This window comes from Mirounga angustirostris, unplaced genomic scaffold, assembly GCF_029215605.1.
Source record: "Mirounga angustirostris isolate CCGP_5_RB_7025 unplaced genomic scaffold, mMirAng1.0.hap1 SCAF_7, whole genome shotgun sequence".
Classification (NCBI taxonomy): Eukaryota; Metazoa; Chordata; class Mammalia; order Carnivora; family Phocidae; genus Mirounga; species Mirounga angustirostris.
In genome coordinates, this window is record NW_026991715.1 from 88,840,414 (window position 1) to 88,865,902 (window position 25,489).

The window sequence follows — 25,489 nt, forward strand, 5'->3', positions numbered from 1 at the left end:
CGCGGCGCTGCCAGGGCCCCCTTCGTCCCCTCCTCGTTTTCTCTCACACTGGTCGACCGCGGAGGCCTCCGCGTTTCCTCCCCCCGCCCACATCCTTGTCCTCGCTTTCCGGTCCCGCCGTTGCTCGCTTTCCCCGCTCGACCCTTTTCTCGGACGACACCACCCCTGTCTTTCCGCCGCAGCCTCCCGGTTTCTCACGGCCGCTCCGTCCTTCCTCACGGGCCACCGGAATTTCCTCATTTTCTTAGTTCCCCAACTCTTCCTTTGCTGCAAGTGAAGCCGCTGCGCCAAACCCTGGGTCTGGAGCGTTTTTCGGCTGCCCCCTCCCCCTCTCATTGTTTTTTTTTTTCTGCCTCTTGACTTTTATAGACTGTTCCCCTCCTCCTCCCTTTTCTCATGCCTCAATTCTGTCCAAAGACCCCAAGGTTTTGAGCCTTAGTAGTCCCACGCCCCCGGATCTACGCAGGGAAGCAGTTTCAAACTTAACCTTTCGCCCGTGTGCTCTCACACGTCCGTGGCATTTTCTAAATTGCTGTAAGGAATTACTGTCTCGTTCATCCCCAAACTTTTTGGAAGGGGGGTGGGTAGAGAGTTGCTTTTTTTTCATTCTTTAATTTTCCTTAAAGGAAATTCTCAACCGCAGGGTTTTAACGCATGGTATACTTTTGAGAAATTTTTTACTCTCTTCCCTCTTGTTAGCGATAATTTCAGATAGCCAAACTTAGGGAAAATGGACTTAAAATATTTTCTTTTCCGAAGTAAAATTTTTGATGCAGTAATACCCTGGGTTGTCGCCGGCTTAGGTGGATTGTGAAATAAATTATAAGTGAGTAAAAGGCTCTGATAAAATAACACCTTTTGAAGTACATTTACTGCGTTTATGTATAGAAATCTGACTTTTAATAGTTGTGTCGCATTCACGCCCTTTTTTTTTTTTTTTTTAATGGGAAGGAAAGAACTAATACTTGTGGAGGTACTGCTGTGTGCCAGGCATTGGGTGCTCCCTTCACATATATCATTTTATTTATTCCCCGAAACAAGTCCTGTTTGGTGCAGTTATTTTCATATGACAGAGTCGGTTTGTAATTTACACAAGGTCACATTTCTCATAATTCAGAAAATCAAGATTTGAAACCTAGGCCTTTTTCTCTACAACGCCTGTGCTTTTCCCCCTATGCTAGGTAGACGTTGCAGAAAGTCAAGTCTAACATTTTAAACCTCACAAAAGTACATGTAGATAACTATATAGACTAATTTTGGAACTAATAAGAATTAATGTCGCTATACTTCTTTGGTGATGATATGATTTTAATTTTTGGAATATGATCGATTCAAACAAACCACTTAAAATGCACTTATTTTCTGTGATCCCAGTTTCATAAGAAAAGATTTAATGTATGTATGTCTGTGTGGATAAATGACTGGATGAACATGTACAAGAAGTGAGATTATGATTTTTTTATTGATGTTTCCAAGATTTTTTAAAGGATGTGTATTTTTATAGTTAGAAAAAAAGTAAAGATGGGTGTGTTTTTTAAAAGGTGAGCATTAATTATGTATGGATTACTAGGGATACAGGTTAATAAAAAGATGGGTAATCTCACACTTTTTACAGGCATCTAAAATAATCTTCCTACTCGTATGGGTTTATTTTGTATACTACAGAGGATTACATCATTGAAAGAAGTCCTAGCAACCGTTATGAAGGTGATTGATTTTATGTGGAACCTGTTTACTCACAAAATTTGTTTTGTAAACAATACGTTAAACGTCTGCTGAGTGTTAAAGATTCTTGGTGTTCCAGTGAGTTTAAGCAATTTTATACAAATCTTTTGGAATAGGGTAACATTTTTTTTTTCTTTAAGAAATGAGAGTAACATTTTTGTAATTACTGTGTTTTGGCTATATAAATAAGCATTATATGTTTAAATATTAGGGCTAGCTGCTTGACTAATAAACCAAATAACCATTTCTTAAAAAACTTTAAGTTTTAAAAATCATGCAATTTTAAAGTTAGTGTTTATAATATTTTTATTGGTAAATTTAAAGACTTTTAATGTGAACAATTCAGGCTTTTATGATTGTGGGGTTTTTAAGAAATAAATTTACTAAAAATTTATGTTTAATTTCTATAAAAATAAAGCTTAATGGAAAAAGGTTAATTTTTCTGCTCTTTTAAGTACCTCTTGATTTATGTTTGGCTTTGACTCGTTTTTATATATTCCCCAATTCTGTTGTTTATTATTAGTGTATTTAAGAAGTTTTTTGTTTTGTGTTATTGATTTCTGATACATATTCCTGCTAATCTTGTCTACTTCAGTCATTGACCATATAGTAATAATTCTGGAGAAATGTAAAATTGAGAATGATTTTGATGTGAAAAATTAGAGGAGACTTACATTCTCAAGAAGTGACTTTGTAACGGTTAGACTGCTTATAACCTAAGACATGGAATGTTATTTTGCAGATGGTTTCATACGCAACATTTCATTTACTGGGATACCAGTGTAGCCATTAGAAGTTCCTAAGGCAGTTAGCAAACAGTAAACTGAAGGAAAATACTTGTGTCTTGAAAGATGGATACAGTATACTATTGAACATAATACTTAGTCATTTGATGCCTTTTGTTAAACAAATTTTTAAATGTTTTGTGTGTGTGTGTGTATGTGTATGTGTATGCCCAAGGAAGTCTGAGAGCATATACTCTCAGAAAACTGAAAACTGAAAAACACTAGTTATTTCTGGGTAAAATGAAATTAGAGGAGAGGAAGGAAAGACTGTCATCTAAAATGTTCTAGTGAACATTCTAGTAAACTTGTATGTAGAAAGTAAATCTGCTCCCATCTTATGGTGATATTTGCCTCTGTTGCACCATGATTTTTGACATTAAAAGTCAAAGAATTTTTCAATACCATTTAAATTAGCTTATTAAATACCTGAAAAGTATGTTTTTAAAGTAAAAATTGAAAACTACAGCTTGTTTCTCTTTTAAAGAAATGCTTGGAGTTTTTTTTAAAGCCCCTTTAAGAATTAAATGGTGAAGCCACTCTAGTGTTAAAAGGAGAAAGGTATGTTCTGGCAACTAATGTTGCTGCTATTTTGGTGATTGTGTAAGCTAATCAAATAATTCTTGCTCATCTTCAGGTTGCCATTTTAGTGTTCAATTCTGCAACAGTTTTGTACTAATTGTAGTTCTGTTAATGTTCTATCTGTAGGAAAATTGAAAAGATGACATTTTGTGAGGTGGAGAAATTTTTCTCAACAAATTATGGTGAAAAGCATTTTATTTCATATATGCTACGTATACACACATTTATTTATTTTTATTTTTAGTAATCACCCAATGTGGGGCTTGAACTCATGACCCCGAGATTTAGTCCTGTGCTCCTCCAACTGAGTCAGCCAGGTACCCCTGCACACACTTTCAAATCTTTAAAACAGATCAAAAACATACATAGAATGAAAGCATCGACGTGTTATTTTCATGTATTGAAATTTCCTTTTTTTTTTTTTTTTTTGAGAGCGAGCGAGCGTGTGCTTGCACACAGCGCTGAGGGGCATGGGTGGGGGAGAGGGAGAGAGAACCCTTTTTTTAAAATATATATATATATGTTTTATTTATTTGACAGAAAGAGAGAGCACAGGCAGGGAGAGCAGCAGAGGGAGAGGGAGAGGCAGGCTTTCCACTGAGCAGGGAGCCTGATGTGTGGGGCTCGATCCCAGGACCCTGGGGATCATGACCTTAGCCAAGGGCAGATGCTTAAGGACTGAGCCACCCAGGTGCCTGAGAATCTTAAGCAAGCTCCGCACCCAGCCCTATGCAGGGCTTGATCTCATGACCCTGAGATTATGACCTGAGTTTGAAATCAAGTGTCCGTTGCCTGGGTGGCTCAGATGGTTAAGCGTCTGCCTTCAGCTCCGGTCATGATCCCAGGGTCCTGGGATCGAGCCCCCTCAACCGGCTCACTGCTCAGCGGGGGGCCTGCTTCTCCCTCTCCTGCTCCCCCTGCTTGTGCTCTCTCGCTCTCTGTCAAATAAATAAAATCTTAAAAAAAAAAAATCTGTTGTTGCTTAACCGAGTGAGCCACCCAGGAGCCCTCCTTTTTCTTATAAAGTTTCTTAAAGAAGGCAGCTTTTTTTTTTTTTTTAAGATTTTATTTATTTATTTGACAGAGTGAGCGTGCGTGAGCACGTATAAGCGGGGGAGCGGCAGGCAGAGGGAGAAGCCGGTTCCCTGATGAGCAGGGAGCCCCAGGGCTCCATCCCAGGACCCTGAGATCCTGATCTGACCGAAAGGCAGACGCTTAACCGACCGAGCCACCCAGGTGCCCCAAGAAGTCAGCTTTTAGTTGTTAAAAAGATGTGCTCATGTGTAAGGTTAAAAAAAAAAAGTTGAGGAGTAAGGGTGAAGTTATAAAAGAAAAGCAACAGTCTTCTGCCCTACCCCTTTTTATCTGAGTTCTGCTCTCCAGACTTTTACCTGTTTTGTGTTGAATTCTCCTGGTAGATAATGTAGTATTTTAAAATATACTTGGACTAGTTTCTTGTTTTATCAACTTCAGATGTTAGATTGAAAATTTAGTTAACCTTGGTAGATAGGTGAGGGTTTAGTTTATCAAAAGCCTACTGATTCCTTTGCCCTACTTCCAGTACAGTTATATCACTATTTTAAATTGTTCTGTTGGTTAGCTTTCTGCTTTATGGATTTATGGTCAGTATTTTGAGTCTGTATTTGATAAGGTGGGGCAGTCAGTGTCCCATCTTTTCTTCCTTTTCCTTCTTACACATTCCCTCAGCTTCTATCCAGGTGAACTTAAAAATTGATAGTATTTACATTCCATTTTGTAACCTTAATGAGGTTTTAAAGCCCCTTTAAGAATTAAATTCTTAAATTTTTACTATTGGTTGACTGCAAAAGCTGAACAAGAATAATAGCATTTTTATATGGTATAACTATGCACGTATTTTTCACAGTAGAGGCAAGTTTACAATGGCTAGGATTTTGTTTCTTTTCCCTCTAGTCATAGTTAGGATCCCTTCCGTAAGGGCCTTGGGAGAGAATGCCAAAATGAATTCTCTTTCTTATATTCTACTAATTGGTCAAAATGATGCTGCCTTTTATAGTTTTTTCTTTTGGAGAAAGAAGCATATGCTTTCTTCATTATTCCCTCATTCTTTCTGGCTATTCTTTTTTTTTTTTAAGATTTTATTTTTAAGTAATTTGTACATCCAACATAGGGCTTGAGCTTACAACCCCAAGATCAGGAGTTGGACACTACCGACTGAGCCAGCCAGGCACCCCTCTTTCTGGCTATCCTTGAAGTCTATTTTTTTTCTTTTTGATTGTCTTTTTGTTCCAGTGTTGACTTTTGCTTCATACTTGGATTATGATTCTTTTGTACATTTACCTCTCTTCCCCAACATCTTCAAAATAACTTCCTCCCCTTCACCCCTGTCTGCTCCTTTATTTTGTCCTCAGTCGTACTCTTAGTCATACTGTCTATGCTACAGAATTCTTTTTTCCTGGAGAGTGCCTTCTTGGAGACCTCCACTTTTCTAGCCCAGTCTGGACTGGTTGTTCCCTAGACTTGCCAAACAACTGGCCTGCTAGAATTCTCTTTCATGGCTCTGCCGGGTCGGGTCTCTTATCTCTTTTTTTTTTTCTTTTTTAAGATTTTATTTATTTGACAGAGAGAGACACAGCGAGAGTGGGAACACAAGCAGGGGGAGTGGGAGAAGGAGAAGCAGGCTTCCCGCGGAGCAGGGAGCCCGATGCAGGGCTCGATCTCAGGACCCTGGGATCATGACCTGAGCCAAAGGCAGACGTTTAACGACTGAGCCACCCAGGCGCCCCGGGTCTCTTATCTCTTAAATCTCATGTTTTATGCTTTCTTGGTTTTCATTCTTGTTTTCCTGGTGCACATTCTAAAGTAATTTCCTTCGAGAGGATCATTAGAAATAAACTTCTGAGTCCCTATATGACTAAAATGCCTGTTTCTCTTCCCACACTTATGTTCCCAGGTGGTCCAGGGTTCACACTTTTTTGAGTACCAAGGTTCTAGGAGATAACCTCAACAATCTTTTCTTCAGGGCCAGTTTTTTCAATGTAATTTTTTCTTTGTCATGCCCCAGATTTTCCTTTGATGTTGGATGGTTTTTGTTGCTGTTTCATATTTAAGATGAGGTTATAAGGGGCTTGTTTATTGATAGGCTCTTTTATGTGAGTGGATAGGGTGTTAGCTCTTACACTGGGAATCCTTGAAAACCAGTTTTGCTTTGGGGTGCCAACACCCAAACCTATCAGCTAAAGTTGGAAAAGAGCCTCAGATGTTGTTACTCCTTCCCCCACTCTCTTATAGGAGAAACTCCTGACTCAAAGGAGTGAAAGAAGAATAGACAGTCTTCTATTACATAAGTAGACCTTGCCCTTCCCCCTCTCCCTTTTTAAAAATTGAAGTACAGCTGACACAATGTTACATTAGTTTCAGGTGTACAGAATAAGTGATTTGAGTACTCTGTTATGCTGTGCTCACCACAAGTGTAGCTGCCATCTGTCACCATACAAATGCTATTAAAATACCATTGACTATATTCCCTATACCATACCTTTCATCTCTGTGACTTACTCATTCCAAACTGGAAGCGTGTTATCTCTCACTTCCCTTCACCCATTTTGCCCATACCCTAATCCCTTCCCCTCTGGCAACCATCAGTTTAGTTTGTTCTCTGTATTTATGGGTCTTTTCTGTTTTGTTTGTTCATTTGTTTTGTTTAGATTTCCAGACATCAGTGAAATCATGCTATTTGTCTGACTTGTTTCACTTAGCTTCACTTGTTTCACTCTCTAGGTCCATCCATGTTTTCACAAATGGCTAGATCATTCTTTATGGCTGAGTGATATTCCATTGTATATATGTATGTATATATGCGCATATATATCTTCATCCATCTATTGGTGGACACTTGGGTTGCTTCTTTATCTTGACTATTGTAAATAATGCTGCAGTAAACATAGGGGTGTGTGTATCTTCTTAAATTGGTGTTTCTGTTTTCTTTGGGTAAATACCCAGTAGTGGAATTATTGTATCATATGGTATTTCTATTTTAATTTTTTGAGAAATCTTTATACTGTTTTCTACAGTGGCTGCACCAGTTTAAATTCCTACCAGCAATGCATGAGGGTTTCTTTTTCTCCATATCCTTGCCAACACTTGTTATTTCTTGTCGTTTTGATTTTGGCCATTCTGACAGGTATGAGATGATATTTCATTATGGGTTTTGTTTTTTGTTTTTTGTTTTTTTAAATTTATTTGAGAGAGAGAGGAGTCACAAGTAGGCAGAGCAGCAGGCAGAAGGAGACGGAGAAGCAGGCTCTCCACTGAGCAGGGATCTCGATGCGGGGCTGTATCCCAGGACCCTAGGATCATGACCCAAGCCGAAGGCAGACGCTTAACCGACTGAGCCACCCAGACACCCCTCATTATGGTTTTGATATGCATTTCCCTGATGATGAGTGATGTTGAGCATCTTTTCATTTGTCTCTGCCATCTGTATGTCTTTGGAAAAATGTCTGTTCAGGTCCTCTGCCATTTTTAATCAGATTATTTGTTTTTTGATGTTGAGTTGCGTAAGTTCTTTATATAGTTTGGATATTAACTCTTTATCGGATATATCATTTGCAAATACCTTCTTATATTCAGTAGGTTGTTTTGTTGTTTTGTTGATGATTTCCTTCGCTGTGCAGAAGCTTTTTATTTTGGTGTAGTCCCAGTGGCTTATTTTTTGCTTCTGTTTTCTTGCCTGAAGAGACATACCCAGTAAAATGTTGCTAAGTTTGGTGTCAGAGAAGTTAGTGCTGGGGTGCTTGGGTGGCTCAGTCAATTGAGCGGCTGCCTTCGGCTTGGGTCGTGATCCCAGGGTCCTGGGATCGAGCCCTGAGTCGGGTTTCCTGCTCATCAGGAAGCTTGTTTCTCCCTCTCCCTGCTGTTCCCCCTGCTTGTGCACGCATGCTCGCTCACTCTCGCAAATGAATAAATAAAATCTTAAAAAAAAGACTGCCTATGTTTTCTTCCAGTTTTATGGTTTCATATTTTACATTTAGATCTTTATATTGAGTTTATTTTTGTGTGTGGTGTTATAAAGTAGTCCAGTTTCATTCTTTTGCATATAGGTGTCCAGTTTTCCCAGCACCATTTATTGTAGATTGACCATATAAACGTGGGTTTATTTCTGGATTCTCTGTTCCATTGATCTGTGTGTTTATTTTTGTGCTATTACTTTACTATTTTGATGATTATAGCTTGGTGGTATATCTTTTTCTTTCTTTTTTTTTTTTAAAAGATTTTATTCGTTTGTCAGAGAGAGAGCACATGCACAAGCAGGGGGAGCTTCAGGCAGAGGGAGAAGCAGGCTCCCTGCTGAGCAGGGAGCCCATTGTAGGACTCAATCCCAGGATGCCATCCAAGGATGCTGGAATTCTTCTTTGGTACTTTGTCTGGTTTTGGTATCAGGATAATGCTGGCCTTGTAGAATGTATTTGGACGTTTTCCTTTTTGTTGTATTTTTTGGAATAGTTTGAGGAGAATAGGTATTAACTCTTTAAATGTTTGGTGGAATTCACTTGTGAATTAGTCTGGTCCTGGACTTTTGTTTGTTGGGAGTTTTTTGATTACTGATTCAATGTTGTTACTAGGAATCAGTCAACTCAGATTTTCTATTTCTTCCTGATTCAGTTTTGGAAGATTGTATATTTCTAGGAATTTATCCATTTTCTTCTAGATTGTCCAATTTGTTGGCATATAGTTCTTTATAGTAGCCTCTTACAATCATTTGTATATCTGTGGTGTTGGTTCTTCTCATTCTTTTCTGATTTTATTTATTTGGGTCTTTTCTCCTTTTGAGTCTCTCTAAAGGTTTATCAGTTTTGCTTGTCTTTACAAAGAACCAGCTCTTGGTTTCATTGATCTTTTCTTTTTTTTTTTAGTTTCTTATTTCTGCTCTGATCTTTATTATTTCCTTTTTTTCTACTAACTTTGGGTTTGTTCTTTTTGTAGTTCCTTTAGGTATAATGTTAGATTGTTTGAGATGCTTCTTGTTTCGTGAGGCAGGCTCTGTTGCTATAAATTTCCCCTTACAACTGCGTTTGCTACGTCCCAAAGATTTTGGACTGTTGTGTTTTCATTGTCATTGGTCTCCGTGTATTTTTTAATTTCCTCTTTAATTTCTTCTTTGACCCATTGGTTGTTTAGTAGCATGGTGTTTAGTCTCCATGTGTTTGTGTTTTTTCTAGTTTTTCTTTCTTTTTTTCCTTTTATTTTAAAATTATTTTTAAAGATTTTATTTGAGAGAGAGCTTGAGAGCGAGTGTATGCAGGAGCTGGGGGGAGGGGCATAGGGAGAGGAAGGGCTGACACTGCTCCATCCCAGGACCCTGAGATCATGACCTGAGCTGACATCAGCACTTAACCAACTGAGCCACGCAGGTGCCCCTCTAGTTATTTTCTTATAGTTGAGTTATAGTTTTATACTGTTGTGGTCAGAAAAGATGCATGATATGATTTCAGTCTTAAATTTACTGAGACTTGTTTTGTAGCCTAATGTGTGATCCATCCTGGGAGTGTTTCACGTGTACTTGAAAAGAATGTATATTCTGTTATAGGATGGAATGTTCTGTATATATTGTTAAGTCCATTCAGTCTAATGTGTCATTCACAGACACCATTTCCTTATTGATTTTTTTTTTTTTTTGCCTGGATGATCTATCAATTGATGTTAAGTGGGGTGTTCAGGTTCCCTGCTATTGTTGTATTATTGTATTACTGTCAATTTCTCCCTCTGTGTTGTTAATACTTGCTTTATTTAGGTGTTCCAGTGTTGGGTACATAGATATTAAAATTGTTACATCCCCTTTTTGTATTGATCCTTTTATCATTAGGTAATGCCCCCTCTTTGTCTCTTGCTACAGTATTTGTTTTGAGGTCTGTTTTATCTCATATAAGTATTTGTCTAATACAAGTATTCCTGCTGTTTTTCCCCCCGCCCCCGCTTCCATCTGCATAGAATATCTTTTTCCATCCCATCAGTTTCAGTCTGTATGTGTCTTTAGGTCTCAAGTGAGCCTTTTGTAAGCAGCCTATTGCTGGGATTTGTTTTTTGTCTGTTCTGTCACTCTGTGTCCTTTGGAGCATTTAGACCATTTACATTTAAAGTAATTGTCGATGGAATACTACTCAGCCATCAAAAAATGAAATCTTGCCATTTGCAAAGACATGGATGGAACTAGAGGGTATTATGCTAAGTGAAATAAGTCAGTCAGAGAAAGACAATTACCATATGATTTCATTCATATGGGGAATTTAAGAAACAAAACAGGATCATAGGGGAAGGGAGGGAAAAATAAAACAAGGTGAAATCAGAGAGGGAGATAAACCATAAGAGATTCTCAATCATAGGAAACAAACTGAGGGTTGCTGGAGGGGAGGGGGTTGGGGATGGGGTAACTGGGTGATGGACATGAAGGAGGGCTTGTGATGTAATGAACACTGGGTGTTATATAAGACTGATGAATCACTGAACTCTACCTCTGAAATTAATAATACACTATATGTTAACTGAATTTAAATAAAAAAATCTGGGGCGCCTGGGTGGCTCAGATGGTTAAGCGTCTGCCTTCGGCTCAGGTCATGATCCCAGGGTCCTGGGATCGAGTCCCGCATCAGGCTCCCTGCTCCTTGGGAGCCTGCTTCTCCCTCTGCCTCTCTCTCTCTCTCTGTCTCTCATGAATGAATAAATAAAATCTTTAAAAAAAAAAAATCTGAAAAAATTATTGATAGGTGTGTATTTATTGCCATTTTATTAATTGCTTTCTAGTTGTTATGTAGTTCTTCTCTGTTCTTTTCTTCTTCCCTTGCTCTTTCCTTGTATTGAGGACTTTATTTGGTGTTATACTTGGTTTTGTTTGTTCTTATTTTTTATCTATTACAGGTTTTTGGTTTGTAGTTACCATGGGATTCATATGTAATATCCTAAATAAATAGCAAACTTAAGTTGGTCACTTAAGTTTGAACACATTCTAAAAGAATTTCATTTTTACCACCCCTCCGTGTTTTATGTATACATTGTCATATTTTGTCTTTTTTTTTTTTTTTTTAAGATTTTATTTATTTATTTGACAGAGAGAGACACAGCGAGAGAAGGAACACAAGCAGGGGGAGTGGGAGAGGGAGAAGCAGGCTTCCTGCGGAGCAGGGAGCCCGATGTGGGGCTCGATCCCAGGACCCTGGGATCATGACCTGAGCCGAAGGCAGACGCTTAACGACTGAGCCACCCAGGCGCCCCATATTTTGTCTTTTTGTTTAGTGAGTCCCCCTAACTAATATTGTAGATATAATTGATTTGACTACTTTTGTCTTTCAGCTTTCATACTAGCTTTATAAGTGATTGCTCTACTACCTTATGTATGTTTGCTTTTACTCATGAAATTTTTTCCTTTCATAATTTTCTTCTAGTTATGGCTTTTTCTTTTTCACTTAAAGAAGTCTCTAGCATTCTTTAAGGCTGGTTTTGGTGATGAACTCCTTTCATTTTTGTGTAACTGTTTATCTCTTCTTCAATTCTAAATGATAATTTGCCAGAGAGATCATTCTTGGTTGTGATTTTTTTTCCTTTCAGCATTTTGAATACGTCATGCCACTTGTTTCTGGCCTGCAGAGTTTTTGCTGAAAAATTAGCTGATAGCCTTGTGGGGTTTCCCTTGTACATAAGTGTTTTGCTCTTTCTGCTTTTAAAGTTCTTTTATTTTTATTTATTTATTTTTTAAAGATTTTATTTATTCATTTGAGACACAGAGATACAGAGAGAGAGAGAGCATGAGCAGTGGGAGAGGCAGAGGGAGAGGAAGAAGCAGACTCCCCGCTGAGTCAGGAGCCTGATGTGGGGCTCGATCCCAGGACCCTGGGATCATGACCTGAGCCGAAGGCAGGCGCTTAACCATCTGAGCCACCCAGGTGCCCCAAGTTCTTTTATTTTTAATCTTTGACATTTTAATCATGGTGTGGGACTCCTACAATGCAAATTTTGTTCACTTGATGTTATCCGAGAGATCCCATAACCTATTCTCTTTCTCTCTCTCTCTTTTTTTTTTTTAAACAGTTGAGCTTGGGTGCTTTCCATTGTGTTTTCCAGCATGCTGCTTCTGCATTTTCTAATCTGTTGATTCCCTCTAGTGTACTTTTCATTTCAGTTATTATATTCCTCAACTGTATTTTTTTTTTTTTTCATATTTTCTCTCTCTTTGTTGAAATTTTTACTGAGTTCCTCCACTCTTCTCTCCAGTCTGGTGAGCATGACTATTACTTTGAAGTCTTTGTCAGGTAGATTGGTTATCTCCGTTTCATTTAGCTCTTTCTGTGAGGTTTTGTCTGTTTGTTTGGAGCTTATTCCTGTCTCCTCATTTTGCTTGACTTTCTGTGTGTGTTTCTATGAATTGGGTAGAACAGCTACTTCTAAACTTGAGGGGAATGGTCTTGTGTATGGTTGTCCCCTTTGTAGACTGTGTGTGCCCAGTGACGTTCACTGGCTGGAGCTTTGACTAGCGTGGGCTAGGGGTCCTGGGGCACTCTGTGCTGGGACTGCCCTGGTGGGATGTCTGTAGCTGAATTGGGCATGGGCCAGGGTGGTCCCAGAGCTCTCTGCATAGAGTGTTCCCTGGCAGGACAGCTAAAACTGAAGTGACTGGAAGCAGAGGGAGTCCTGGGGTTCTTCATGCATAGGCACTCTGGCAGGATCACTGAAGCTGAAGTAGGCAGTGAGTGGGGTGGTCTGAGGTTCTCTGCACGGAGGTATGCTGGCAGGATTCCTGAAATTGAAATAGGTGCAAAGTGGGCTGGCCTGGGATGGCCCATGCAGAGGCGCCCTGGCTGGATGGCTGGAGCTGAGGCTGGGCACAAGTGTGTGTGGGGGGGACTGTCTCAGGGCGTTCTGTGCAGCAGGTTCCCTGGCAGGGTGGTTGGAGCTGAGGTGGGTGTAGGCTGGGGACTCCTGGGGTGCTATATGCAGGGGGTGCCCTGGCATGATTCTCCTTTTTTTTTTTTTTTTAGATTTTATTTATTTATCTGAGATAGAATGAGCAAGAGAGAGAACACAAGCAGGGGGAGCAGCAGGCGGAGGGAGAAGCAGGCTCCCCACTGAGCAGGGCGCCCCATGTGGGACTCCAGGATCATGACCTGAGCCGAAAGCAGCTGCTCAACTGACTGAGCCACTCAGGCACCCTGTTTCTCCTTTTTTTAAAGTCCTATTTCTTATTCCCATTTCCAGCTTACCTTTCTTCACTTGAGGCTTTTCTGGATTGGATGGGAATGAGATTGAATTTCTTTGTCCTATGTACTTTCTTACCACATTTTAGGTTGTGGTTAGTGTCTAGAAACTTAACTAGAAATGAAAATTTTTGGTTAAAGATATAGTAGGTTGTATGCAAACATCGATTCCACTAAAAGAGTAAAGTTTAAAACAAACTTGAATATATAAAGCCACAGGGAAAGGAAGAAGTGAAAAGATGAGCAACAAAATTTGGTAACTAAAAGGGAATGTTGTATATAATTTAGCAGACGTAATAGACCCAAATGAGAAACTAGTGTAATAGTGTCAATCTACTCTAGAATAAGAGCATATTGAAAAATGGCAGAACTGAATTTATATATCCTGTAAACATACTGAAAACCCTCAGCCTTCTTCCCTTGCTCAGCTCCTAGAACGTGGCAGAGCTTGGCCTTTACCCTCCAGGTCCAAGATGGGAAGAATCTTTAGGTGATCGGACTAACTCATGAGGATAGATCTAAAGATACTGACATTGGTGGTTCCTCAGTTAAATGGCTCAGCCTGATAACTTACTTTAAATGGTTCCTGATAGGGACGCCTGGGTGGCTCAGTAGATTAAGCATCTGCCTTTGGCTCAGGTCATGATCCCAAGGTCCTGGGATCCAGCCCTGCATCAGGCTCCCTGCTCAGCGGGGAGTCCACTTCTACCTCTCCCTCTGCCTGCTGCTCCCCCAGCTGTGCTCTCTTGCTCTCTCTCTCTCTCGCTCGCTCGCTCGCTCTCCCTGGCAAATAAATAAATAAAATCTTTAAAAAAAATTAATAAATGGTGCCGATAGTTTGACAACCTTCCTAAATAGCTTTGTGGTCTGTCACTTAAATGTGAACATCTGAATAGGCCTCTTAACATGAAAGGTAGAGCTTAAAACTAAAAGAAAAAAGAGGAACTGGGAAGAATCAAACTATGCAGGTAGAGAAAACTTAAAAAAAAAAAAACCCATATTGATCTCCTTAGAGAGGTAGAGTTTTACAATCATTGAATAACAGGATAATCTATAAAAGCATAATCTAAACAGTTAAAACTAGCATTTGGAAATTAAAAATATGAGAGCAAAACCAAAAATCTTAATAGATGGTTTGCAAAATAAAGTTGAGAATGTTTCTCAGAAGGTGGGGGTGAGGGGAGGAATCAGAGGTAGGAAATACCAGAGGAGAGTAAAGAATCATGAGGATCAGTCCATGAGGTCCTTTAACACTGAGGGATGTGAGTTTCCAAATAGGCAAGATCCATTGAATGGCCAGTGCAGTAGATAAAAAATAGACAACTGGGAAATTTCAGAACACTGGGGACAGAAGGAAAAACCTGAAATCTTCCAGACTGAAAAAAATACGCCAAAGGAATCCGAATGGCTTCAGTCAGTATCAAAATTGGAGGCTGGCAGGAGACAGCACTGTCTTCAAAATTATGAAGGAAAATGATTTTCAACCTAGAATTCTTTATCTAGCCTAATTGTTAAATATGAGGATAAAGATACTTTGAGATACAGAATGTATCCGTATTTATCTCCCTTGCATTTTTCCTCCAGGAGGTTTGGGAGGATATACTTCAAAGGAAAGAAGAAAGAAAATTGAGGAGAAAGAAAGGATACAAGAAACATGAAATCTAATAGGATAGAGGCCTAGGGAACCATGGGATGCCGGTGAAAGGACAGCATAGGATGATAGGTGTGTATCAGGTGTAGATGACAACTACCTCAGATTGGAACAGATCAGAAGGCTTAAGGATATTCTTCAAGATGAAATGGTGTGTTTGAATTAATATCTGAGAAAAAAATTTAGGAAACTAGTGGAAGATTGAATTAGTGACAGGTATGATAGAGAACACAAAGTAAATGCAATGATAAGACATCTATTAATTATGGGAAGAACGAAGGATTGTTCAGGAAAGGAAAAGTAATCCTAGCTTACTATGTAGCTTAGTTGTGAATTGCATTTACAGAGTCAGAGTAATGTAAAGACTGAATGCTGATCTAACTCTGTGGTTATCAGTGGGAGTGATTTTTGCTCCCCTCAGGGAACATTTGGTAATATCTGGAGATCTTTTTGTTGTTACACCTTGGTGGGGAGTGCTGTTGACATCTAATAGGTAGAAGCTAGGGTTGCTGCTGGACATCATCCAGTACACAGGAAAGCTCCTCTCAACATAGGTACCTTCTTCAAAATGTCAGTGGTGCTGAAGTGGATAACCTAACCAAAACTGATAGAATTTTGTTGGGTGGGTGGAGAGATGAGAAGGCTGTGTAGAATGGGAGTGGGAATAGAGTGAATTCCATAATGGAAATAATGCCCCAAACTGAGAAAACAAATACCAGAGTTTATTTTAGAGATGTGTTAAGTAAAATAAAATCAGACAAAAGAAGGTTAGTTTTTTTGTATTGCTGTTCTGTTTTATCACCCACTGGCCATTCTGAGACTTGGGCATTGGTCTGTCTCAGAGTTCAGCTCACAGTGTTCGTGGTGTGTTGTTCGTAGTCTAATCCGAACTTGTGTAGCTTGGGGTTGAGCCTTAGCTCATAAATAATTTCCCAGGACCATTTTCCTGAGCTGCTTCTCTTTTGCTATCTTCCTGCTACTGATTGGCTCTTTAGGTCTGTCCTTTAGGGTTCTAGAGCCAGAGAGCCACTCTGGCACACACTTCACGTGTTCACTGAGACCGAGCACCTGGAGGTTAGAAGAATAAAAGCAGTGGAGATTGGCCCTACTCTCTTGGGACCACACAGTTCTTATGATTCAAGAGGAAGTTTCCTGTCCCTTAGAGTTTTAGCCTCTGTGGGTCTCTGTTAAAGCCACTGTTGCAGCCACCTCTAACCATGATGGTACTGCTGGGGGGCTGGGGCATGGGAGAAAGGAGAAAAGAAAGGAAGAATTTTCCCCACTATCTCCAAGTCTTAGGAGATGTGCTTAGACTCCTCTCTCAACCCTTGAGGCAAAACTAGAAGGTTTCTGGGGCTCTCTGTCCCTGCTGGTGCTCACCTCCAAACCCCAGTCCAGCTAGGCGACACTGGAGGGTGGAAAAATGGTAAATTCACTTCGAATACTGTCTTCCCCAGTCTTCCTGCTACTGTTTACTTTTCACAGTCCTCAGATAGCTGCTCTATGCATTTTGTTAAGGTTTTAATAGCTGCATTTTATGGGAGGGAGAGAGTGGAGTGTTTGTTTCATCTAACCAGACTAGGAACCTATGTAAGCATTTAAAAGATAAATTATGACTATCAGTGTGTCACTTTCAATGTATATGTCAAACAGTTTGCTAGACTATGGGAATAAAAATATACAAAGATAGAGTACATTATCTCAATGAACTAATTTGGAGGAGTTTGTGGACAATAATAGTAAAAGCCACATGATTGTAAAGGAGTGGGAGTCTGAGAGAGTATGTAAATCTGTTCAGAGGAGGCTGGTGTATCTACACAGGAGAGTAGTGTTAGTCATGAAGGACAAATTAGGAATTTGCTAGATGGACAAGGGAAAGGAAGTATATATAGTATATGGACGATAGTTTAGGACATTTCCAAGAATTTGGTATCACTGGGTATAAAGAACTCATTGAGCAATCTTAGAGGTTGTGCAGGTGAGCAGGGACTGGATCTCGAATGCCATGTAGAAGAGTTTTGATTTTTGTATCTTAGCTAATGCCATCAGAGTTTCATGTTACACATTTTATTCTTAGTATATGTGGTGTTTAAGCTCCCTTTCCCCATAGTTTTTCTATACTGAAAGTAGGTTATTGTACCTATTTGTCTTACCATTTACATATTCATGCCCCTATTGGAATGTTACATTTTTATAATTTAAAAGCATGTTTTTGAGGTTGATTTGAAACTTGGAAACCACCAAGAACATTTGCTAGTGAATAGTGTGAGTGATCAAGCTGGGTGATACTAATTTTTAATTTTTTTAAAATAACTCAAAAAACCAGTGGATTTCTTTTATGTAGTTCAGTCTGTCTCTTGAGGTCATTACCAAAATAGGCTATGCAGTGGAAGAAGCAATTGGTAGTTGCTTAATGAGTGCTGAAAATCCCGTTCACTTAGATTTTTAAATTCGGACTTGTTGCACAAAGAGGGGTTCGTTATCTCAATCACATACAAATAATAAAGAGTGTACATTTATACTATATATATAAACTATTTCTCCAGCTCCCTTCAAATGTACTTGGAAAAGACAATTTAGGATTTTAAAAAGTGAATATACTTTATTTTGAACTCAGGTTCTGCAGATGAGGTTATTTGAGAAGTCTAGTCTATTAATGAACAGTTGATTTCTTTAATGTCTCTTTGTAATACTCTAAATGTGGAGATTAAGCAGCTAACATCTTTCCTGTTTGAATGAATGAATATATTTGTATATATTCTTAGAAGGCTTCTTAAAAAAATTTGATTATAGGGGAGATACCTGTGGTAAACTGTTTTCCCAGCCTCCTCTTCCCTGTGCAGCATTGGTGTCATAGTGGTGAGCATAGCTGCCTTCCAGACTCCTCTTCCTGTAGTAATTTTCCCCAGATTTTGCTTCCTTGATCAGCTCTGCTCTTGGTCCCTTTTTTATGTTGGTGGGTCAGGGGTAAAGCAGTTAAGTAGGTTAAAATCATTACCATTTGTAAATGTAATTTTAACATGTTTTTTGTCTTTGACAGCCGATTTATTTTGCATATTCCCAGCGAGGAAAGAGACAATGCTATCCGAGTGTGTTTTCAGATTGAACTTGCCCATTGGTTTTACTTGGATTTCTACATGCAGAACACACCAGGATTACCTCAGTGTGGGATAAGAGACTTTGCTAAAGCTGATATCCTTTTTATAATTATAATGACTGTCTTTCATTATTGCTAATAACATATTTTAGCACAGATTTCCTTTTGATCATCTTTGAGATTTAAAACTTAATTAAGTAGACATACTTGATTTCTAAAAATTGTCATATATGAGTAGTAGGTAGAACTTAATACTATTTTTATTTTTATGTAGAGGACCCCTTGAATATGCACTGATGATTAGAATTAAATTTTATTTTCTCTTTCAGAAATAACTAGCCTATTTCTAGAACTGATCTGTTATTTTTACTTTCTTCTTGCTGTTCCATTTAATCAGATCTTTAATCAGATCACTACCTTTCTGGGATAGAAATTCTTAAATAATTATTGAATACTTCATATGTTAAAAGCAGTGTTTTTAGTTTTGTGGCAAATACAAAGAAGTCTTTGCTTTTGAAGTTTTTTTTCCTCTTTACAAATAAGACAAGCTTGTCAGTTATAAAGGATACACTTGGAAATTTAAGATTATTATTATAATTATTTTTAAAGATTTATTAGCGTGCATGAGTGGGGGAGGGGCAGAAGGAGAGGGGGGGAAATCTTAAGCGGACTCCCTGCTGAGTGCAGAGCCTGACACGGGGCTCAACTCTAGCTGGATCCCATGACCTGACCTAAAAATCAAGAGTTGGATGCTCAACCGACTGAGCCACCCAGGTGCCCCCAAAATTTAAGATTATAAAAGAAACTATGTCACAAGGCAAAAAAAATCGATGAATTGCTAATAATTCTAGTATTAAATGTTTTTAGAACTTAGAGATTTTTTTTTTAGGCAAAGCTATATTTGTAAGGGAATACAGGATTTTATAAAGAGGAGTGGGGAGTATGTTCCACATAAAGAAAAGGATTGAGCAAAATTAGAGAGTTGGAAAAGATAAGGGATATCTTGGGAAATAAATTAGTTTGTATTGAGCAGACAGTTTTTATGGGGATACAGTAGGAAGTAGAGATGGCAGGTATATAGGGGGGATTTGTGGGTTCTTAAATCTTGAGCCAAAGTGATTTTTATCCTGTAGGTCATTGTTTCATGTATTCAAAAGCAGTTATACCCACAAATTCACTGTACTCTGCTAGAATTGGAATAAGAATGAAAACAACCCTTGTACTCAGCTCCCTATAATTTTCCTTGAGCTCCATGAAATAAGGATCCCCCCCACCCCCCCAGGTCACTGTAGAAAATGGACTGAAACACTGTTTGTTCTAGACAACTGTTAGCCATAAAACATTTTTGAGCAAGGCTGAGGAATATTATGCAAATCATTTGAAAATAGTATTCAAGAAGACTTACTTGGCAGGATAGGTTAAACCATAGGATGGGCTGTCAAATTACTTGAGATCGTAGCAATAAGGTCCTAAGCCATAGTAGAGGGACTACAAAGAAAAGACTGAAGAGACATGTCAGTGGCAGAAATGATCAATTGTTTGATTAAATATGAAGAAGTATATGAGGAATCAGGGGGAATAGAAGTTCTATTGAACATTATCTTTGTTAAAGTCTTGGTCATAGATTTCTGTGGAGAAATCATGGATGACTTGGCTTTTAAGAAGCTATAATTTAGGTATAGAAACATGATCAAAACAGGCAGATCCTGTTTGATCTATTTTGCACAGACAGCCTTCTACCATAGCAACTTTACATACTTTGGGGTTCTGGATAAAATTTTGTGTGTGTATGCACATGAATTTTAAACTTCCCTTGCTATTAAGAAAATAAACTTTTGTTTTAGTTATGTTTAATTTCAGTTGTATGGAGAAAAAGCTTTTATTGCTGATGTGATTTCATTAAATAAGTGGGTGCTTACTTGATGCCAGGCATTATGTAGTGAACAATGTGGATTTGGTCCCTGTTTTCAAGAAGATGAAAGGAAATTGTTAGTGCAGTATGGTAAGTTATGATAGGGTACTGAAGGGCATAGAGTAAAAGTTAATAGCATGAGTTCTGGAGCCACATTCCTTGGGTTAGCATCCCATCTTTGCCATTTACTTGCCGTGGAAGCTTGGGCAAATTGTGGATCTTTTCTGTTAAGAATTTTCTTTTTTTATAAGTTGTGTGTAGTCTTGTGATTTGTTTTCAGTACTCCGCAAGGTGGGTATAGAACTGGGCATGCAGGGTTGAAGTTTTGCTAGGGAGCTATGTTCAGAGAACAATGGGGCAAAGGGATTTTGGATATTGCTAAGAGGTTGATTAAAGTGGTGGGCCATATTGTTTGGGGCAGAAAAAAAAGCAGCAGGGTGTTAATGCAGAGAAAGGAATACAAAGATTGATGTAGAGTGGTGGTACAGTGTGAGTAATTAGAAGAATGCAGTAGAAGATTATGGTCATGACGTTTTGTTTCCGACCAAATTGCTGGAATAGTTACAGTGATAGCAAGGTCTAGAATGTTGCTTTGGGAATTGGGCTGAGAAGTGGGAATGGATAGGACAAGGAATACAAGGAACTGAGGCTAGAGCTTGAGATGAGTTGTCCATGAGGAAATTTGTATCATCCAAGATAATGGTAGGAATTTGGAGGGAGATTACTGTCTAAATGATTGTTTATGCCTAGAGCAGATTTTTCATGTTTATGCAAAAATGTTAGTATAAAAAGAGAAGGTAAAAAAAATACTGGATTTTTTTTTTTTAAAGAATGTATATAATACAAGTGGACTTGTGCTTCAAATTCTTTATCTAGTCAGTGTAACCTATCTTTTAGAGCTACGGTTGACCCTCAAACAATATGGGGGTTAGGGGTCCTGACCTTCCTTGTAATAAAAAGTGTGTATAACTTTTGACTCCCCAAAACTTAACTGCTAATAGTCTTCTGTTGACTAGGACCCTTACCAATAAAATAGTTGATTAACTCCTATTTTGCACGTGACATGTATTATATACTGTATTCTCACAATAAAGCTAGAGAAAAGAAAATGTTATTAAAACCATAAGGAAGAAGAAATACATTTACAGTTTTGTACTGTACTTACTGAAAAAAAATCTGCATATAAGTGGACCCATGCAATTCAAACCCGTATTGTTCAAGTGTCAGCTGTACCGTGTAAAGGCCTAGTAACTCAGATTCAAGAATCAAAATAATTTGGGGTTTAAGAAAATACAATAGTCAAGAATTTTAGTAAAAATTAGAAATGATAACATCAGTGTGTCTTAAAGGATTTTTTGAATTAAATACCTTAACTCATTAAATAAAAAATGGTATTTAAAAAGTTTCCATTCCCATGTTTGAGTTGAATTACTTTTTTTTTTTTAAGATTTTGTTTATCTGAGAGAGAGCACGAACAGGGGGGAGAGGCAGAGGAAGAGGGAGAAGCCTGCTCCCCACTGAGCATGGAGCCCAAGGAGGGGGGCTCTAGCCCAGGACCCCAGGATCATGACCTGAGCTGAAGGCAGACACTCAGAGTGAGCCACCCAGGCGCCCCTGAATTGAATTACTTGTATGTACTATTAAGTATGGAGGATGATTGAAAAGTTGTCATTGGGGAAATTGATACCATGGTGGACTGGGTTCTGTTACTTGCTAATTGTGTGGCCTTGAGCAAGTTTTTTTTTTGTTGTTGTTTTTTAAGATTTTATTTATTTGTCAGAGAGAGAGAGGCAGGCAGCAGGAGATGCAGGTTCACCACTGAGCAAGGAGCCTGATGCGGGACTCCATCCCAGGACGCTGGGATTATCACCCAATCCGAAGGCAGATGCTTAACCAACCGAACCACACTGGCGTCCCCTTGAGCAAATATTTAACAGGTTCTTTTCAGTGTTAATTCCAAGTATATCTTGAACTGTAGTTGGATGGTTCAGTCAACTCATTTTGTGGTGGTTTGCGGGTAGAAATAATGGGAAAATGAAGAATGTAAATGATTTCCAAAATTAAGTCAGTTCATTTATAATTTCTCTTGTTAAATCTTTCTCCACTGCTTTGTGGAGACAGTGATGTACCTTGAGATTATTAGGAACATTGTAGATAAAAGAAAGAGGAATAACTGGATAAGTATCCTACTCTCTGAACTGTTAGGAGTTATCTCTGCTCCTGGTGTATTTTTATGTTTTCCTCTGGTAAAGCTTTTTTTTTTTTTTAAAGATTTATTTATTTATTTATTTGACGAGAGAGAGAAACAGAGACAGCGAGAGGAAACACAAGCAGGGAGAGTGGGAGAAGGAGAAGCAGGCTTCCCACCAAGCAGGGAGCCCGATGCGGGGCTCAATCCCAGGACCCTGGGATCTTGACCTGAGCCGAAGGCAGATGTTTAACGACTGAGCCACCCAGGCACTCCTGGTAAAGCTTTTAATGGAAGAAATAAACATTTATTTAAAATTTATATGTAGATTCACAAAAACCTGTGATGATTGTAAAACACATAAGGGGTTTTAGTAAACTTTTTTTTTTTTTTTTTAAGATTTTATTTATTTGACAGAGACACAGCAAGAGAGGGAACACAAGCAGGGGGAGTGAGAGAGGGAGAAGCAGGCTCCCCGCTGAGCAGGGAGCCCGATGTGGGGCTTGGTCCTAGGACCCTGAGATCATGACCCGAGCCGAAGGCAGATGCTTAACAACTGAGCCACCCAGGCACCCCTTTAGTAAACATTTAAAGCCCGACTATTATTGGGAAGTACCTTTCCACAATGTTAGCAAAGCCGTAGAGAATTGTAGGGCTTCATGGAATGGTTGATGTTGTATCCAAACTTTATTCCTTTTTTCTCTCTTCCCCAGTTGAAAGCATTACATTGAGATTATATTAATTATATTGAGGTTAACCTAGTGCCTGTCTTAATTACAATGTTGTCATAGATGGTTGACTTCTTTGGGCTCTTTGAAGGCCTCTGTAGTTTTTACTACAAATATAAAACCAAAATAAAATTTTAAATACAAAGCTTATAGAACTTAAAATAGGGTTTTTTTTAAACCAACTAGCTGCCAGTCACAATGTGAATATAATGCTTCTTTGAGGATATTTTGATGTGCCTGTACTTCCAGTTTTTGCACCACCTTTCTTTTCTATATCTGTTAAGAAACCTTTTTTATATTGTGCTGGGATATCATTTGACCCTAATGCATCATTTGTGTATTAGCTTTCTTCTGTTTTTGGTAGCCCACAGCAGCTAAAGTAGTACTAGTATCAGTATGGTCTCTGAAATCAAGTTGTAGTACTTGATATATGTGGTCATCCAGATGATTGAAAATATGCTCATATTACATGTTTTTAGGTTAACATCAAAATAAAAACACAGAATATATGTTTTCATAGAGGACTTGAGGACCCTTAAGAATATGTCCTTCGTTTGAGAAACACTCATAAATTATAATTTTTCTCATATTTTTCATAATTAACAGTGTTATAGTGATGAGGCATTTGATAACATGGAGAATTGGAAGCCTGACCATATACTTTACAGGTTTAGGTTTTATTTACTTAAAAAATAAGTTTTTACACTGCCCAGTATGGGGTGGGGGGGCCATGCCCAGTTTCTTTTGAAAGAAGCTGTTCTTTCCTTAATGCCCAGGTTTATCTTTCTCTGTAATTTTTTCTTTTTTAAGATTTTATTTATTTTTGAGAGAGAGTTAACAATGACTTGTTCAGGAGAAAACAAATGTGGGAGAAAAAGCAAGGAAGAACTTAGGTGAAGACTTGAGTAATTTAATATAAAATTCATAGTTGATTTAAATAGGTTTCTGTCTGTATATAATAAGTACTCAAGCTGTATTTAGAGAGAAAAGAGCTTCCTTAACACTATGTATACTCTTCAGTCATTGTCCATTTTTGCTGCCTCAAGGTGAAGATGTGGAAAAAATTTTGGATGAATGGAAGGAATATAAAATGGGAGTACCAACCTATGGTGCAATTATTCTTGATGAGACACTTGAAAATGTGAGTGTAATAAAAGATTTTTAGTGCAATGATCAGCTGTTTTCATCTTATTAGTGAAATTTTTGTGTTTTGTTCTGAACTGAGGTTTTAAAATAGACTTTTCTATTGCTAAAAGGCCAAATTTTGCATATTTTGTCTGCATTCTGGGTCTTACTATTTTATACTTGTATGACTTATTGAAAAAAAAAGTCATTTAATTGTTGAAGAAGTACTTTAAAATGGTCAGAATGCCTTTCTCTACACTAGTAGTAGTATAGTCAGACTCTTGGAAGATACTAAAACCAAGTACTGTATAAAATTATTGGTGATGACAGTTACTTGAAGTAAGGAGAAAGACACCTTTGACATTTAGAAAGGAGTGTGGGAAAAGAGGGCAAGTTTTATTTTTACCTCTGCTCGTTTTTATAGGTACTACTGGTTCAGGGGTATCTAGCAAAATCAGGCTGGGGATTTCCAAAAGGAAAAGTAAATAAAGAAGAAGCTCCTCATGACTGTGCTGCTAGAGAGGTGAGTTACTGCAGTTTGAAACCTAGTAACATTCGATGATTATGCTTTGAGTGTGCTTTTTTAGCCATGGAGATTTATTGTTTGGACCCTCTAATCCTCTTTCTAAAACTTGACTGCATGAAATAACTTATCTTTTATAGTGATTCTTTTGTCCATATCTATCATTCTTCCCTTAGTTTGTTTCCATTTTCTTTTTTGCCCATTTTTAATTGTTATCTCTAACTCCTTTCTATTTTGATGATATATTCTCTGCCTTTGTTTTTTTTTAGATGGATTTATAATTGGTAAAACATTTTGGCAATTACAGTGCTTGTTTTATGTTTATAGTCTTGGCTTCCAGACAAGTACACAATTTGGGCTTTCCTAAGAAATTTACATTTTTTGCTCAGAACCTTCTCTAGCTTCATAGTGCCTATAAGATGAAGTTTAATTCTTTTAAGTATTGAAACTCCTTCCCTTATCCCCAACGCAAAATTTAGCTATCCCTAAATTTATTTGCCTTTATTCTCAGTCAAGAGGATTTATTCTCTGTCTCTGAATTTGACTGCTTTGTTTCAGCCTCTGAACTTTGCTTATATTATTTCCCTAACTGGAAAGTTCTCTCTTCTTCCTGCCTATTCAAATCCTATCTAGACCCAGCTCAAAATACCTTTTTTCCTGAAGGATTGCCACCAACTAGCTCTGTATCCAGCACCTGATTTCATACACTGTTAATTAAAATACCATTGGCTATATTCCCTAAGTATACTCTACCTTTCATCCTTGTGAGTTATTCATTCCATAATTGGAATGTACTGTACTTCCCACTCCTCTTCATCCATTTTGCCCATCACCTAACCCCCTCCCCTGTGGCAACCATCAGTTCTCTATTTATGGCTCTGTTTCTGCTTTTTGTTTTGTTTTTTTAGATTCCACATGTAAGTGAAATCATATGGTAATGTCTTTCTCTGTCT

At 38.3% G+C, this 25,489-nt stretch overlaps 1 protein-coding gene across 6 annotated transcripts in view; it reads left to right on the plus strand.

Moving 5' to 3' along the window:
• The window catches only part of DCP2 (decapping mRNA 2), a 93,617-nt gene that overhangs the window by 37,228 nt on the left and 30,900 nt on the right, over positions 1-25,489 (plus strand). For 3 of the 6 annotated variants that reach the window (XR_010413184.1, XM_064596476.1, XM_045900104.3), the window contains 3 exons: positions 18,004-18,155; positions 23,902-24,029; positions 24,438-24,536. Coding sequence is in view for 5 of the 6 variants with exons in the window: in XM_045900104.3 (XP_045756060.1) it covers positions 18,004-18,155; positions 23,902-24,029; positions 24,438-24,536 (379 nt within the window). In the remaining variant the exon portion in view is untranslated. Of the gene's footprint in view, positions 1-11,867; positions 12,005-18,003; positions 18,156-18,639; positions 21,910-23,901; positions 24,030-24,437; positions 24,537-25,489 lie in introns of those variants that run through there. The other 3 variants (XM_054513246.2, XM_064596474.1, XM_064596473.1) reach the window with 3 other exon arrangements.